General features: G+C 36.4%; 2 protein-coding genes across 2 annotated transcripts; both read left to right on the forward strand.

Moving 5' to 3' along the window:
- Positions 1 to 3,421: 3,421 nt before the first annotated feature.
- On the forward strand, positions 3,422 to 6,244 carry LOC106166678 (perlucin-like protein). The gene is made up of 4 exons (XM_086996940.1): positions 3,422 to 3,663; positions 5,174 to 5,350; positions 5,575 to 5,670; positions 6,015 to 6,244. Exons 1-4 carry the CDS (start codon positions 3,447 to 3,449, stop codon positions 6,161 to 6,163), a joined length of 639 nt encoding a protein of 212 aa, XP_086853066.1. The 5' UTR covers positions 3,422 to 3,446; the 3' UTR covers positions 6,164 to 6,244.
- A 1,717-nt stretch (positions 6,245 to 7,961) lies between these two features.
- On the forward strand, positions 7,962 to 14,999 carry LOC106169273 (perlucin-like protein). Its single transcript, XM_086996939.1, has 4 exons — positions 7,962 to 8,207; positions 13,765 to 13,941; positions 14,183 to 14,278; positions 14,681 to 14,999. Exons 1-4 carry the CDS (start codon positions 7,985 to 7,987, stop codon positions 14,827 to 14,829), a joined length of 645 nt encoding a protein of 214 aa, XP_086853065.1. The 5' UTR covers positions 7,962 to 7,984; the 3' UTR covers positions 14,830 to 14,999.
- The last annotated feature ends 548 nt before the right edge of the window (positions 15,000 to 15,547 follow it).

The following is a 15,547-nucleotide window of genomic DNA, read 5'->3' on the forward strand; positions in this document are numbered from 1 at the left end:
ACTCAATTTACTGCTCAAATTAATACCTGATACTATTTCTCAGGCTACCAAGTACAAATCAATTTATTTTGTGGCAATTGACCTCCATGTTCCATCTTGTGTGCAGGTTGTTTATTTTTGTTATCATTATTATTATTATTTTTTCAAACACATTTTGATAAAGTGGCTATGCTTTAACAAGAGAAATTTATGCTGAAGTTTAAAAGATTAAATTATCAGTAGTATGTACAATTAAAGCTATTAATTTGATTATGCATATTTGATTTTCAATTATCTTGATTATGATATGAGGTTTCTGCATTTTTCTCTTGCCCTCAAATCAATATCTAACAAGTAAATTGATAGTGCTTTATTACAAATTTGCTTTATACTTTCAGATGTAACAACTGTGTAGCAGTTGGTAAAGCTGTAGAGATTGATGTGAGCATAGATCAGGGGAAATGGTATTAGAGAAACTAGGAGGACAAGACATAGATAATGTACTAGTAGATCCATCATCACAGCAAGGATAGATGGTGTGATCTTGTCCCTGAAGCTATGCCACAAGTTTTCAAACTGGTTGAGTCCTTACTAAGACAAGCTGCTGCGGTGTGAATCGTTGTACATTCAGGTTATACATGGCAGATTTATGACAAAAGAGACCTTCACAATATACTTCAAAGAAGTTATTCTTGCATCTATGCCTCAAAAGTACACAGTTACAGTGACTAGAGCATTGTCTGCAAATAGAGAGGCAGTGAAGGCTGCAAGGTGCCATTGTTTTTCAGTATTAAGAATGACAGTATCTGTTTTTTATTTGTTTATTTTTATTTTTCATTTTTAATGGGAGGGAGACTCACTTTGTTCTTTCAATGCCCATTCAGTTAAGGGTTGGTGGCAATATATGGTAAATCTGTCATGCCTGTATGTAGAATTTCTCTGTCTCAAATTTCTACATTTATTGGGTGCATTATGAAGTTTCCTGACTGATTAATGAGGTTACTTGCAGAAATATCTTGCTTACACACATTTTGTGATATTTTTACTACTTTATACATATGATTATTCACATCTCATCAGTGGTGTGTGAACGGTACTTGGTATTTGCATTTTAGAACTGTAGATCTGTGTACCAGCAGGGTTATATTTCATATATCTGTGAATGTTTCCAAAAATAAGCTTCATGTTTGATAATTAATTGGTTTGAAATAAATAAATAAATAACCCAAATAAAATCAATTCATTTTATATTTCACATAATTTGTTTTTATTATTCTTCTAAGCATTTAATCATAACATCTCCCATCATTATACTGTTATTGTGTAATAACATTGAAAGTTTCCAAGTTTTTATTAACAGGTTGATGCTAACGTATTACAAATGAACATAACTTCATAAGCATTAAAACATATTTCCTTACTCAAATGTATCAAACGTACCACTGGCATAATAGCGGTAAAGATACAGGTAAAGATGACAGCATTGATAACTGAGTTTACAGCGCTTTTAGTGCAGCTTGGCTAGTGTCAGATTGTTATCTGATAAAGTTTGCTACTAGTACCTGGGAAGAAAAGGTCTGGCACTTGGCAATCAAGTTGATAAAATCACAAAACGCCTGTAGAAAATAGAGCATACCTGTCCAACAGCGATTTGTTCAGATTCTTGACTAAGGGGTGCGTTACTGGTGTCAAGGGCCAAGACTTGAACTTTGGGGTTTGGCATGTCACTGGACATTCCTCTCGATTTCTGCCCAAATCTAATAAAGCCTCAGTTGCTTAACTTTCGCCAAATTTCCAATATCTACAGGTTGTGTTGTTTAATGCTTGGGGTCTCTTCTTTGGTGGCGGTTAATTGGGGACACCTGTGCGGCCTGTCAACGCACCAAGATTCACTTTTGCCGTTGCCACATTTTCAATTGCCGTAAATATCAAATTCATGAATAGAATGAGGAAAAATGACAGTTATGAAAAAATGTTTGGAAGTACCTGTCACCTTCGCCACAGTAACCATATGGGCTGTGCTGCCCCCCCCACCACAGGCGCCACCTTGCGGAGCAAGCGTGCGTAATCCAGGGTGCAACTGAAAATAACCTTGTCGCGCGACCTTATTGTTTACCTTACTTTTCAAACTTCTGCTTCAGTCACTCGACTACAATTCAATTTTCTTAGACCAGCTGTTTAGATGATATCATAGAATTTGAGACTCATAACGACATACACGGTACACTGATCGAATCACTCGTTAAAAATCAGATACGGTTCTCTTTGTTATTACCAATTCAAGGACACATCATACATCACACGTGAATCTAAGTTGCTGCTAATATTCCTCACCAGGGGCGTAACCAGGCATACGCACGGATGCACTGTGCGTACAATTTTTTGAGCCAACCATGATATTATTCTCCATAAATTCAGTGTATTTTTCACGGAATATAATTGTACCTGGGAATTTTCAAAATCTGTGCGTACAATTTTAAAAGGTCTGGTTACACCCCTGCTCACAGTGCAGTTGTATTGGCACTTGACAAGATCTACCAGCAGACCTCGTGATAACGATTTTAAACCAGGATAAGAGTCTCTTACAGCTCGCAACTAAACATCACTTCCATTCGTGGACAACTGTGGGCTACTTTAAAAGCATAACGACAATTTTATGATGATTTGGCACAATGGAAACTTTATATGTCTTAAGTGATGGTATAGTTGCTATTTATGTGTCCATCCCCGCAACAAAAAAAATTTCTAAAAATATATTTAGATAAGTAAATTAATAAGTAAAGGAAATGAATCAAATCGGAAATAAACTTCAAACTAAATTAAAGATTGTCATTGTGCAGGAACATGTAATGATTTCATTTAATCTATGAACGTTTTTTGTCTCTTTAAATCAACTACTACGAATTGCATTACATCACAATAGACGAAGCTCTCCGACAAAACCGCAGGACCCGAGCTTCATGAGAAAATAACTGCCCTTGAGAAAAAAGTCCTATGTGATCCTATAGGATCTTATACGCCCAATTTCCCATAGGATCCTACAGGAACTTGTAGAATCCTATAAGATTTTCTTGTTAGGGTGATAGAGCCCCTATTTTTGCTCCAAATATTTCATACTGCAGAGTTATCTGAATGCCGCATGCGCAGTGACCGCAGCTTTCAAAGGAACGCTTGTGATGACAATGTAATATGCGCACGATTTAAGCCTACTTGAGGTGCATGTCATATTGGTCACGTGCCACTGATTCATGTTTTACTTTATATGGGTAGAAATTTCTGAGAAATGTTAACACGGTCCCTTGACAAGGTTAAGGGTTAAACGCAACGGGTTGCCAAGAGATCATTAGCGTCTGTTTTACCAAATAAGGACACAAATTTCTATACAATGTTAACGTGGCCACGTGACAGGGCACTTCGTTACTATAAAAACACCGCCGCCAGCAACACGCCGCGCTCACTGCGTGAAGATGACTGTGCTACCGTTATGTCTCTTGACCACGATTTTAGCTCTGTTGGGCAATTTTGTCCAGTCAGCAGATGGCCTTGGAGTCCTTTCCCTAAGAGACGGCACCAGCGATGTACGCTCAAAGGTAGATGCCATTAGAGCCAAGACTTCAGAACTGAACAAGCTCCTTTTGTCTGTGCGAAATAGTCTTGATTCCTGCCTTGATGGAACTAAAACCGGTCAGTTACGCTCATCTAACAACGTGTTGTTCAGAACTTAACATTTGTATTTCATCATTCTTTGGTGTTGTCAGCATTTTCTAAAAATATTTTAAAGATGTTGCGTATTTTTAAAGAGATAGAGCCAAACCTTCAATGCTGCTATCGTCTGTACTTTTATTTCGTTTTATTCTCTGAACTCTCTAGAGAAAGCAAGTTACGCTAATTTTTATATTGTTATTTCCGTCAATTTGTTATGCATGTTACATTTTTTTCTGCTGTTGTCATAGTCTTCTTGATATGATTTACACTTTTTTGCCAATTTCTTAGGAAATATTCACATAGCAAGCACAAACATATGGATAAGCAAACTTAGATATACTGTATATCAGATACCACAGAACCTTAGTCTTCGTGTAATATCTGCTAGCACCGTTTTCGAGATAGTGATCTCATTTTTCATAAATAACTGGCGATTTGTTTGGTTTTCTGGACAACCTTTTTTTTAAAACTGAAAATTCTTTAAGTTCGAACCCATGTGAATTGAACTTCTTAGAGCTTTTGATAAAATTGGTGTTCAACACAGCAAAGTTTACTGCTCTGATTGAAACTAATGCGCATTTTTTAAAATTTTATTCCTATAATTGATGAAGCATACATCTTCCTTTTCTTCATGAAATAAAACATAAATAAAAATAATTAAGTATTCCACCACATTTTTGCTAACACTTGTTTTTATACATCTTTTACTAACATCTTTTACAAAGTGGAGCAAAGCATGTCCTTGTTTTGAAGTATCAGTTTGTTTCTCAAATGATTGACAAATAAGCCCTTATATTGCTATTTAAGGATACTTTATCTCTGTACTATCGCACAGATACCGAAAATAAGTTTTTCTTGCATCTAATTATTCAATAATGCATCTATCTTTGTTCTGATTAGAAACAATATAAGAAATCTCCGAAAATCTAAAATATCGGCGTTTATATTTCGTATTGCAGTGTATGAGCATAGTCAACTCAAAGCTTTAACGCCTCTCTATTTTGAGGTGAGATAGCAATCGGTATGGGGCGTAACTTTATCCTTGAACAAGATTTTATCACGCAATTTGTCACGCCTTAGCAGGAGTATCTGAGCTACCATCCCGTGTCGTCGTTTTGGTTTAAATGCTTTTGTTATGGGGTTATGAGCACCTAATTTCATATTTTCATTAAACAAGAAATTGTTTTGCTTTATCAATGATAAAATCTGAACTAAGACTTTTAAGAAAAATCGCTGGCAGGGTTTTGTCGGCGTTGAAACTGTGATCGTGAGTGCTCAGGTAAATGAGAAATTTATTATTTTTTTCATTTTAACCCCCAGATCACAATTATAACGTCACGTGTAAATTTTCTAATATTGTACATTTGTTTTTTACATGCATCTCTTACAGACAACGCAGGTGACACAATGTTTTACCTGCAACTGTATGGACCACTGAATACATGTTTCAGTGAATCTTCTTAGGAGCATTATCTCTAATTTTTAACAGATATCAAGTGCGCATCTGGCTTTGTGAAGTTCCAACGCTCGTGCTACAAGTTTGTGATAAAGGAAAAGACGTGGCAGCAGGCACAGCATGACTGTCGTAACATGGGGGCAAACCTAGTGTCCATTAAGTCTTGGGAAGAGCAGAAGTTTATCTTGGACCACATAGCCACACACAAAGGTGACAGACAATAGTTCAACACTATCCGTTTGTTGCATGTAAGGTACAGATACTGGTGTCAGTTAATTTGATTTTCAATTAATTATGCCTACGTTTACGACATGAACAATCTTTCCTATTATCTCTTTTCCTAAACTGACATTTTTTTCGTCTTTGTAAAATTGGGGTTGCCTTTTCTATACACGACATAAGACTAGTGTGTTATGCGTTGTTACCTATTGCAGATCTGTTCCCGAGTTCTGAGGGGTTTCACGCTGGAGCAACAGACACGGCAATGGAAGGCATTTGGCAATGGGTTTCTGACGGATCTCTGGTCCAAGGTGAGATACGGCTTTTCAATGATTTCAATGGTTGTTATATACTCTTATATTTACTGTAAATGTATTGCAATATTTAGTTAGTTTGCATACATTTATGTTTTTATTATTGCTGTTGTTGCATTATTTTTGGCAAATTACCATTTTCAAGGTACTGGTCTATATATGATCCTGTGTAGCCTTCCTCCTCCCGAAAACTATGTGCAACGATTATCTGATGGTTATATTCCTAAAAGATGTACGCCATATGGTTCAGTTTGGGATGGATGTGTAGCACTATTAGTTAAAGGTTAGTCAGTGTGGTTACAACACAGAACTCGTATACAGAACTACTTGAACCTTTTCAGGATACTTAGGCTGGGACTTCTTTCAAAGTTGGTATCAGGACGGAGGCAAAGGCCAGAACTGCCTGCTACTGTTTGCTCCCCGCAAATATCTGTGGCATGACACGTACTGCAATACCAAGGCACATTCTATTTGTGAAATTGAAAATTGAGAACCTTGATATGTTTGCAGTCTGTGTGCAGAATCTGCTTACTTAAGGAAAAAGAAGTTGTAAAATCAGATGTAATTGTAACCAGATCCACTTTATTAAAGGTGTTAGTAAAAGATGTATAAAAACAAGTGTTAGCAAAAATGTGGTGGAATACTTAATTATTTTTATTTATGTTTTATTTCATTTTTTTTCGAGAATAAAAGTGGAAAAGAGCACCTGCCCGTCAAAGAAAGAAGAGATGACACATTAAAGCTTAGACATGGTGGAATGGGAGGAAGGGAGGGCAATTAGAAATCGGAAACCCATCTACTCGATAATATGAATCAGTAGACAAAACTGACATCTAAGCACAACAACAAGAACCCAATGAATCTCTAATCATTCTAAAGTGTTTGTTCTGTCCATAATGAACATCAACTTATTTATCGTGTAAAATAACGTCGTTCATTTGTCTTCAGAGTTGTTTTCTTTACTTTTCAAACTCATGCTTCAGTCACTCGACTACAATTAAATTTTCTTAGACCAGCTGTTTAGATGAGATCACAGAATTTGAGCCTCATAACGACATACACTGAATCACTCGTTCTCAAGTTAACAGGTTCTCGTGGTTGCTACCAAGGACTTATCATACGTGTACATCATACGTGGATCCAATTTTCTTCACACTGTAGTTGTATCGGCATGGAACATGATTTACCTCAGCAGACCTCGTTATAATCATTTTAAACCCGGAGAGTCTCCTACAGCGTTCCACTTTACATCACTTCCATTCGTAGGCAACTGTGGGCTTAACACGGTGGACTAGCGTAGGGAGTGTAACGACAATTTATGATGTCGCATAAGTCGCAGCACAATGGAAACTTAATATGATGATATAGTCGCTAATTTTGTGTCCACCCCTGCAACAATTGATTTAAATGTATATTTAGAAAAGTAAATTATTAAATAAAGCGAATAAATTTTATCAGAAATAAACAAACTTCAAAGTAACTAAATCAAAGACATCATTGTGCAGGTACGTGCAATGCTTCCATTCATTCTATGAACGTTTTCTGTCTCTTTAAACTAAGTACAATTACATTACCAATGACGAAGCTCTACGACAAAACTGCAAAACCCGAGCTTCATGACAACATATGACTATAATGAAATCAGTAACTTGATTTCACATCAAAGATAGAACCCCTCTTTTCGCTCCAGATATTTTATATTGCAGGGTTATCCGAATGCCTCAGTCGCAGTGATCGCATCTTTCAAGGGAATGCTTGTAATGACAATGGAATATGTGCACGATTTAGAGATTATTGTAATAACTTTAGATCTCCAAGGGGAGTCTCTCTTAATTGCAAATAACTTAAGCAGCTTAGATTTGACGGCTACTGAAGCTGAAGGGGTAATTAACTGTCGTTTAGCAGCTTTAGCAGGTTTGCCAGACATCTAGGCCACGTAAGCTGAAAGAAAGTTAGCGAGAAACCCCGTGGAGATGGACCGATCCTGTTAGATCGATCTAGGGATGAGAACCCAGTCTTAAGCCTAGATTACATTTTCTACTCGCGCTGCATGTCATATTGGTCACGTGATCATAAGGCCACTGAATCCTGCTTTACTTTATATGGGTAGAAATTTCTGTGAAATGTTAACGTGGCCACTTGACAATGTTGACAGTTTATACTCGACGGGTTGCTAAAAGGTCTTAAGCGTCTCTTTTACCTAATAAGGGCATAGCTTTCTATACAATTTTAACTTTGTCACGTGACAGGGTAGATCGCTACTATAAAAACGCCGCCGCCAGCAACACGCCGTGCTGACGTGTCTCACTTTATGAAGATGTCTGTGCTACCGATGTGTCTCTTGATCACGGTTTTAGCTCTATTGGGCACTTTCGTCAAGTCAACAGATGGCTTTGGAGTCCTTTCCCTAAGAGACGGCACCAGCGATGTACGCTCAAAGGTGGATGCCATTAGAACCAAGACTTCAGAACTGAACAAGCTCCTTTCGTCTGTGCGAAATAGTCTTGATACCTGCCTTGGTGCAACGACAACAGGTGAGTTACTCTAATCTGACAACATATTGTTCAGAAATTTACATTGTATTCCATCACTTTTTAGTGTTGTTAGCATTTTATAAAAATATTTTAGATTTTGCGTATTTTTAAAGGACAGAGCCAAGACCAAGAACGGAACGAGCTGCTATCTACAAAAAGAGAGTTGCATTAATTTTTATACCTGTTTAATATGAACATATATTTCAACAGTTTATAGTTCACATAACTGGAAATCACGAAGGAGATATCGGGATGCGCAGCAAAGTATTTTAATCGAAAAAAACAGCCAAACTTATCAACTGTCGTTTTTAGACAAAGACCAGGATTTTTTGTGCGAAATTTTCCCATTCAAGGGAATACTGATTTTCCGATGTTAGTCGCCAAGAACATTATTTTCATTTTTTTTCTTTCTCTCAAGAAGATCGATTTCTAAATATAAACCACTGTACCAGATAATTTCTCGGTATTTTGGTTCTCCCATTGCGATCTTTAATCACGAGGTAATATATGAGGTATAAATACTTTCAGCACAGGGCCGTAGCCTCCGGGGGGGCAGGGGGGGCAGCTGCCCCCCCTGGGATTTAGAATTTTCCACACTTGTAGGGGGAAACCCCCTCCCCCCTCGTTGGCTTCGCCCCCTCGTGTTCGCTTACTGCCACCCCTGGCATTTTGCTCAGGCTACGGCCCTGCAGCATGATAAGTCTCTTTAAAATCATAGGAGCCGATAGGTTGATGTTGGAAGGTTGCTACATGTAGTTTTGATTCTACGGTACCAGGGTATCGATATAATATAAACCAGGAAATATAATTAAGAACATATAGGATTAAATTTTGTAAGAGTGCACTGCGCAGTGGGTATCCTAGGGTGCCACATAAGAGAAGTGTATTTAACAACAAACCGAATTAACCTTTTGCAAACCTGTGCAAGATCTGATGAGGAAAGTAAGACACGTTGAAGTTGGCGCAGAAAATACAACAGAACGCATGCTTTTTTATAGATGTATTCGACATGTTCAGACCATATAAGTTGTTAGGTATGAAAACACCCAAACGTTTGAAAATAGAAACACCACTGACACAAGTCTCTCTAATATCAACTGATTGAACTTTTGGCGCAGATTATGTAAAATTTACGGTCATAAATTTTGTTGTTGTGGCATTGAGTCTCATATTTTTTCTTTCTGTAAATCGATGACTCCTTTTTATGTACAGACACAGACGTGTCTGTACATATAGCCATCACCTGCGTCTGTCGTCGCCGTCGCCGTCGTTGCCGTCGTCGCTGTCGTTGCCGTCATCGCCGTCGCCGTGCACTTTTACCGATAACACGATAAGTGGAAAACCGTTTTTTCTTTTGGCTTGAAACTTTCAGAAGTGATGAATATTCATAAAATGCAGGTCAAGTTCGAAAATCAGCATGATCGGGCCATTTATATGGAAGTTTTACTGTTTTTTCTCATTTTTCAGCATTTATGCAACACCGATAACACGATAAGTGGAAAACCATTTTACCTTTTGGCTTGAAACTTACAGAACTGATGAATATTCATAAAATGCAGGTCAAGTTCGAAAATCAGCATGATCGGGCCATTTATATGGAAGTTATGCTGTTTTTTCACTTTTTTCAGCATTTATGCCACACCGATAACACGATAAATGGAAAACCATTTTACCTTTTGGCTTGAAACTTACAGAACTGATGAATATTCATAATACGCAGTTCAAGTTTGAAAATCAGCATGATCGGGCCATTTGTAGGGAAGTTGTGCTTTTTTTCACTTTTTTCAGCATTTATGCAACACCGATAACACGATAAATGGAAAACCATTTTACCTTTTGGCTTGAAACTTACAGAACTGATTAATATCTATAATACGCAAGTCAAGTTCAAAAATTGGCATGATCAGGGCATTTTTATAAAAGTGTTGCTGTTTTTTCATTTTTTTTCAGCATATATGCAACACCTATAACACATTTTAAGGAAAATCGATTGGCCAATTGTCTTGAAATTCACAGTAGTGATCAGTGTTACTGAAATACAGATTAAGTTATGAAAATAAGCTTGATCAGTTAAAGATTGGTGAAGTTATGCCTTTTTTTTGTATATAAGTGTTTTTTCTTCAAATTTAATTCTCAGGCTATTAACAGTCTCATTTTTGAACTAATTAGATATGTTAAGTTGTTCTTTTGACATTTTCTGCATCTTAACAACGTTGTTAGTTGATTATAAAAAATGATGGTTAACCTGATATTGTGTATTGTGTAATAAGTGTCAAAATGGAAAAAAAAACTCATATCTTTACAGTTTGTCAGATTCCACCATTCAGTATGTTCAGAATCTCAGAATGGAGCAAGTTGGACATTTAACACTGTTCTATTGATATTTTTGCTTTGACAACATATTTTTAATTGATCATATAAAAATGACAATTGATTATTTTGTTTTATGTAAAAAGGTGTTGAAAATGGAAATAAACCCAATACAGTTTTCTCTTGTTTACATTTTGGGATTTTCAAAGTATGACTGAAATCTATGGGCTAGGCACATTTTCTGAATATCCATGATGCTTTTATTTTATTATTAAAAAAATTATGGTTATTATGCTGTTAAGCACTGTGTAATATTGCATCAAAATTGAACAAAACCCTATTCTGGGCACTGCCTCCGTAGTGGCGGTGAAAGGAAAACCATGTCACCTGCTCTTCTCACACTTACAGGAAAGAAACATAGGACTGAATTACAGCTTCAGTTGAAAAATTGTCTCATTAGTTAATTGTTTGCAAGTAATACAGTTTTTTTTTGTGAACATTTTTATCTTTCACATGTTGCAATTTTCAATGTGGGACTTAGAGCTCCCTTGGGCATGAAGCCCAGCGGTAATCAATTTTTCTTAATGTCCATGTTTTTAATAGTAGATATTTTAAAATTGGTGGTATTTATACAGTTAATCTTTATGTAATGTTGCATCAAAATTGACAAAAAAAAAAACTACTTTGTGCTCTGCCACCATTAATATTATGTAAAGTAAAGTGTTACTTTCTATTTCTTTAACTATTCTTACAAGAATGATTCTTAGGATTGACATACAGCTCATATTAGAAAACCAGCTCTATTGGATTATCATTTTTATTAAATTTATGCATTTTTTGTGAAATTTTCATTTTTCTCATTCTGGCACTTTCTAATTGTAAACTTGAACTCTGATGGGCCTGAAGCCTTATGCTTTTACTTTCATCAGTGTTACCTGTTGTGCATAATTAAAATTTGATGTTGACTGTGCACTTAAACATAATGTATTATTGCATCAGAATTGGCAGTCTCCTGTTTTTGTACATTATTGCTTTCCGCTTTTCTTAAGGTGTGACTTATGGGCCTGAAGACCTTTGATAGACAAATTTGTGTGGTCATGCAGTCTGTAAATTCCCCTTGGGTATTCAGTGCTATAAATTCATTTGCCTGATTAAGTGTCCATTAAATGAGATTTCATAAAGCACACTTGTTGATATTTCCCCGTAAACTCCCAAAGGTTAAGCTCTCTGCTAGATAACATAGTGTCCATGATAAGGAAGCAGTGAATAGCAGCTTCATTGGAATTATATTTTTGTTGTTTTCTTTTTAATTTTTTCTCCAACACTGGCATTTTTAAGATGTGACTTTTAACTCCCATCCACCTGAGGCTCTGCACATTTTCAGTATTTCCACATAAGCAGTTGTATTGGTATTTATGTCTTTAAACACTATGTAATATCATTTTATGCACTGTCATCATTTTTCATATATTGGGACTTTCATCATGTGAATTTTAACTCTAATGGTCCTGAAACTGTAATCTTATTGAAGGGGTGGATTGAGACCATCTTCTGGGTCTACTGGAAGACAGCCAGATTTTAAAGTTTATATTAATGGGTTTCTGTTGGAAGACCATCGAAATGGAGGATGGATCAACAAAGACACTTTGAAATACTGTCAGAAAATATCTCTGTATCTGCTCCTGTAATTGACCATGTTACCTGTTGTGCATGATTAAAAATCAGTGTTGACTGACTGTGCTATTATAAGCATTATTTATTATTGCATCAAAATTGACAAAATGACCTATTTTGCATCTTTTTTTTGGTTTTTTGTCTGTACATTTGACAGCTTTGCTGCCTTGATAATACTAGTTTCAGTATATTGAGTACTTGTAAATGAAGACCTAACAATCACAGATTTTGATTCAGATAGTACAGTATTGAAGAAAGTGATATCATTTTTCATGAAAACTTGGCGATTTGTTTGTTTCTCTTTCTGAAACCAATTCAAGTTCAAACCGATGTGAATTGAACTTCGTAGAGCTTTTGATAAAATTGGTGTTCAGCACAGCAAAGTTTACTGCTCTGATTTAAACTTTAGCGCATTTTTTAATTTTGTTCCTATAAGAACATCACCTTTTTTTCAGCCAAGTAAAGCATACGTACATGTTCCTTTTCTTAATGAAGTAAAACATACATCAAAATACTTAAGTATTCCACCACAAATTCCACCACTTTTTTGGTAACACTCACTTACTTTTATACATCTTTCATTAACACCTTTTACAAAGTGGAGCAGAGCATCCCTTTGTTTTGAAGTGTCAGTTTGTTTCTCAAATTATTGACAATTAAACCCTTATATTTCTATTTAAGGATGTTGTAACCCTTTATTATCATCCAGATATCGAAAATGAGGTTTTGTTTGCAACTAACTATTCAATAATGCATCTATGTATGCTAGCTATTCAATAATGCATCTATCTTTGTGCAGATTGGAAACAATATAAAAAGTCCGAAAATCTAAAATATCTGAGTTTTTATTTCTCGCTGCAATGTATAGGCATAGGCAACTCAAAGCTTTAATATTCAATTTTACTCCTTTCTATTTTGAGGTGAGATAGCAATCGGTATGGGGCGTAACTTTATCCCTGAACAAGATTTTATCATGAAAATTGACATAGTTTACCAGGAGTGTATGAGCTACCATTTCGTGCCGTCGTTTTGGTTTAAGTGCTCTTGTTATGGAGTTATGAGCACCAAGACATTATTTTGCTTTATCAAGGATAACATCTGAACTAAGACTTAAAAGGAAAATTCGCTGACAGGGTTTTGGAGTACTAAATAGTGTCATTAAATCGGCGCTAAAGCTGTGATCGTGGGTGCTCAGGTAAAGGAGAAATTTGAATTTTTTTTATTTTTACCCCAGATCACAATAATGGCATCACCTGTAAGATAACATATGTTTAAATGTTAATTAATTAAGCCATTGAACACTGAATTTTTTACCTATTACCCCAAAGAATGTATGTAAGGCTGTAAATAAGAAGTTTTGGGCGAAAGGCGACAAAACCCTAAAATTAAGTAGCTGATAAACTATTTCAACCATAAAGAACTACAGAAATAAGATATTTTCTAATATTGTACACGTGTTGTTTGCATGCATCTCTTACAGACAAGACATGTGACACAGTGTTTTACCTGCAACAGTACGGCCCACAGAATATATGTTACATGTCTTACGATTATTCTCTCTAATTTTTAACAGAGATCCAGTGCGCATCTGGCTTTGTGAAGTTCAAACGCTCTTGTTACAAGTTTGTGAGAGAGGAGAAGACGTGGCAGCAAGCACAGCATGACTGTCGTACCATGGGGGCGAACCTGGTGTCCATCAAGTCTTGGGAAGAACAGAAGTTCATCCTGGACCACATAACCGCACATAAAGGTGAAAGACGCTACTTCAACATTATCTGTTTTTAAAGTGACAGAATGTCTATAATTTGTATCTAAGATACAGGTCTTGATGCCAGCTAAATTTTGAATTATACGTATGTTTACGGCATGAACAATCTTTACCATTATCTTTATTCTTTAACTGATATATTTTTTTCGTTTTTGTAAAATTAGGCTTGCCTATTCTATCCAAGCCATATGTCTAATGCGGTATGCATTGTTATTTATTGCAGACCTGTTCCCGAGTGCTAAAGGATTTCACGCTGGAGCAACAGACGCGGCAATGGAAGGGATTTGGCAATGGATTTCTGACGGATCTTTGGTCCAAGGTGAGATATGTCATCAATCATTCTCTCTCTCTCTCTCTCTCTCTCTCTCTCTCTCTCTCTCTCTATATATATATATATATATATATATGTGTGTGTGTGTGTGTGTGTGTGTGTGTGTGTGTGTTGCCAACTGTTTAGTTGGTGTGCATGCATTCATTTTTTATTGTAGTTGTCACATAATTTTGGGCAGATCACCTTTTTTCAAGGTACTGGTCTATATCATCTTGGTTAGCCTTCCTCCTCCCCGAAAATTGTTTGCAGCGATAATGTGGTGGTTATATTCCTACTACATGTACTGCATAGTTCAGTCTCAGATGGTTGTGTATCGCTTTTACTAAAAGACTAATCAGTGTGGTAACAACACAGAACTCTGTCATATACAAGACTAATTTGATCTTTCAGGATACTTAGGCTGGGACTTCTTTAATCGTTGGCACCAGAACGGAGGCACAGGCCAGAACTGTCTGCTGCTGCATGCTCCTCGAAAATATCTGTGGCATGACGAGCCCTGCAGCTTTAAGGCACATTCTATTTGTGAAATTGAAAATTGAGCCCATGGCGTATTAATAGTCTGTGCGCCGAGTCTTCTATCTTATTAAAAATGAAATTGCACAAGCGGATGTAAGTAACCAGATAAGAATTTGCTGTAAGCCAGATGGAATTTCTACTCACCCTGTAAATGAGATTATTTCTAGTTACAATAAATTATTTCAAATTGCAAAACTTTTATTTCATTTTTTATTTACAAAAATTTCTCGAAAAATCGGCCCGCTGTAGCTTCTTTAATCCAGCAGTCAATTATACTACAATATTGTCAACATCCTGTCGCCGAGTGGCGTATTGTGAATAGAAGATTACAATAAGGATCAGCCCAGAGCGCGCAAAGTCTCTCAACTTAACGTAAAAATTAACGAGAATACGTAGATTTGAGGGAGAGTGGGGTCTGACATTAAGTGACAATGTCATATTGGCAGACTAGCAAGTGCGGTGCGGCAACGAATATTGGCTGACAGAATATATTCATTGGTTGGAGGAGTCTTTTTATCTCTCTGGACCTTTTCCGAAAACAAAAGTGGAAATGAAACCCCTGCCCTTGTAAGAAAGAAGGGTGGAAAGAGAGGGATGGAGGGCAACTTAAATCACAACATGAAACTTAAGTTCCATGATCAAAATTACTAGGATCTAACAAATTTCTAATCCTTCAAAAGCATTTGTTCTGTCCATAAAGAGCATCAATTTATTCCTCGTGTAAAATAATTCCTGCCGTAA

Source organism: Lingula anatina, chromosome 10 (genome assembly GCF_051362555.1).
Source record: "Lingula anatina isolate TDL-2025a chromosome 10, LinAna3.0, whole genome shotgun sequence".
NCBI lineage: Eukaryota > Metazoa > Brachiopoda > Lingulata > Lingulida > Lingulidae > Lingula > Lingula anatina.

What these genes read in the sequence shown, in the direction of transcription:
- LOC106169273 (XM_086996939.1), top strand. Translation starts at nt 7,985, where the DNA reads ATGAAGATGTCTGTGCTACCGATGTGTCTCTTGATCACGGTTTTAGCT. An exon ending in CCTTGGTGCAACGACAACAG is followed by an intron (nt 8,208 to 13,764) that starts GTGAGTTACTCT and finishes AATTTTTAACAG; the next exon opens with AGATCCAGTGCGCATCTGGC. An exon ending in CCACATAACCGCACATAAAG is followed by an intron (nt 13,942 to 14,182) that starts GTGAAAGACGCT and finishes TATTTATTGCAG; the next exon opens with ACCTGTTCCCGAGTGCTAAA.
- LOC106166678 (XM_086996940.1), top strand. Translation starts at nt 3,447, where the DNA reads ATGACTGTGCTACCGTTATGTCTCTTGACCACGATTTTAGCTCTGTTG. An exon ending in CCACATAGCCACACACAAAG is followed by an intron (nt 5,351 to 5,574) that starts GTGACAGACAAT and finishes TACCTATTGCAG; the next exon opens with ATCTGTTCCCGAGTTCTGAG. An exon ending in TGACGGATCTCTGGTCCAAG is followed by an intron (nt 5,671 to 6,014) that starts GTGAGATACGGC and finishes GAACCTTTTCAG; the next exon opens with GATACTTAGGCTGGGACTTC.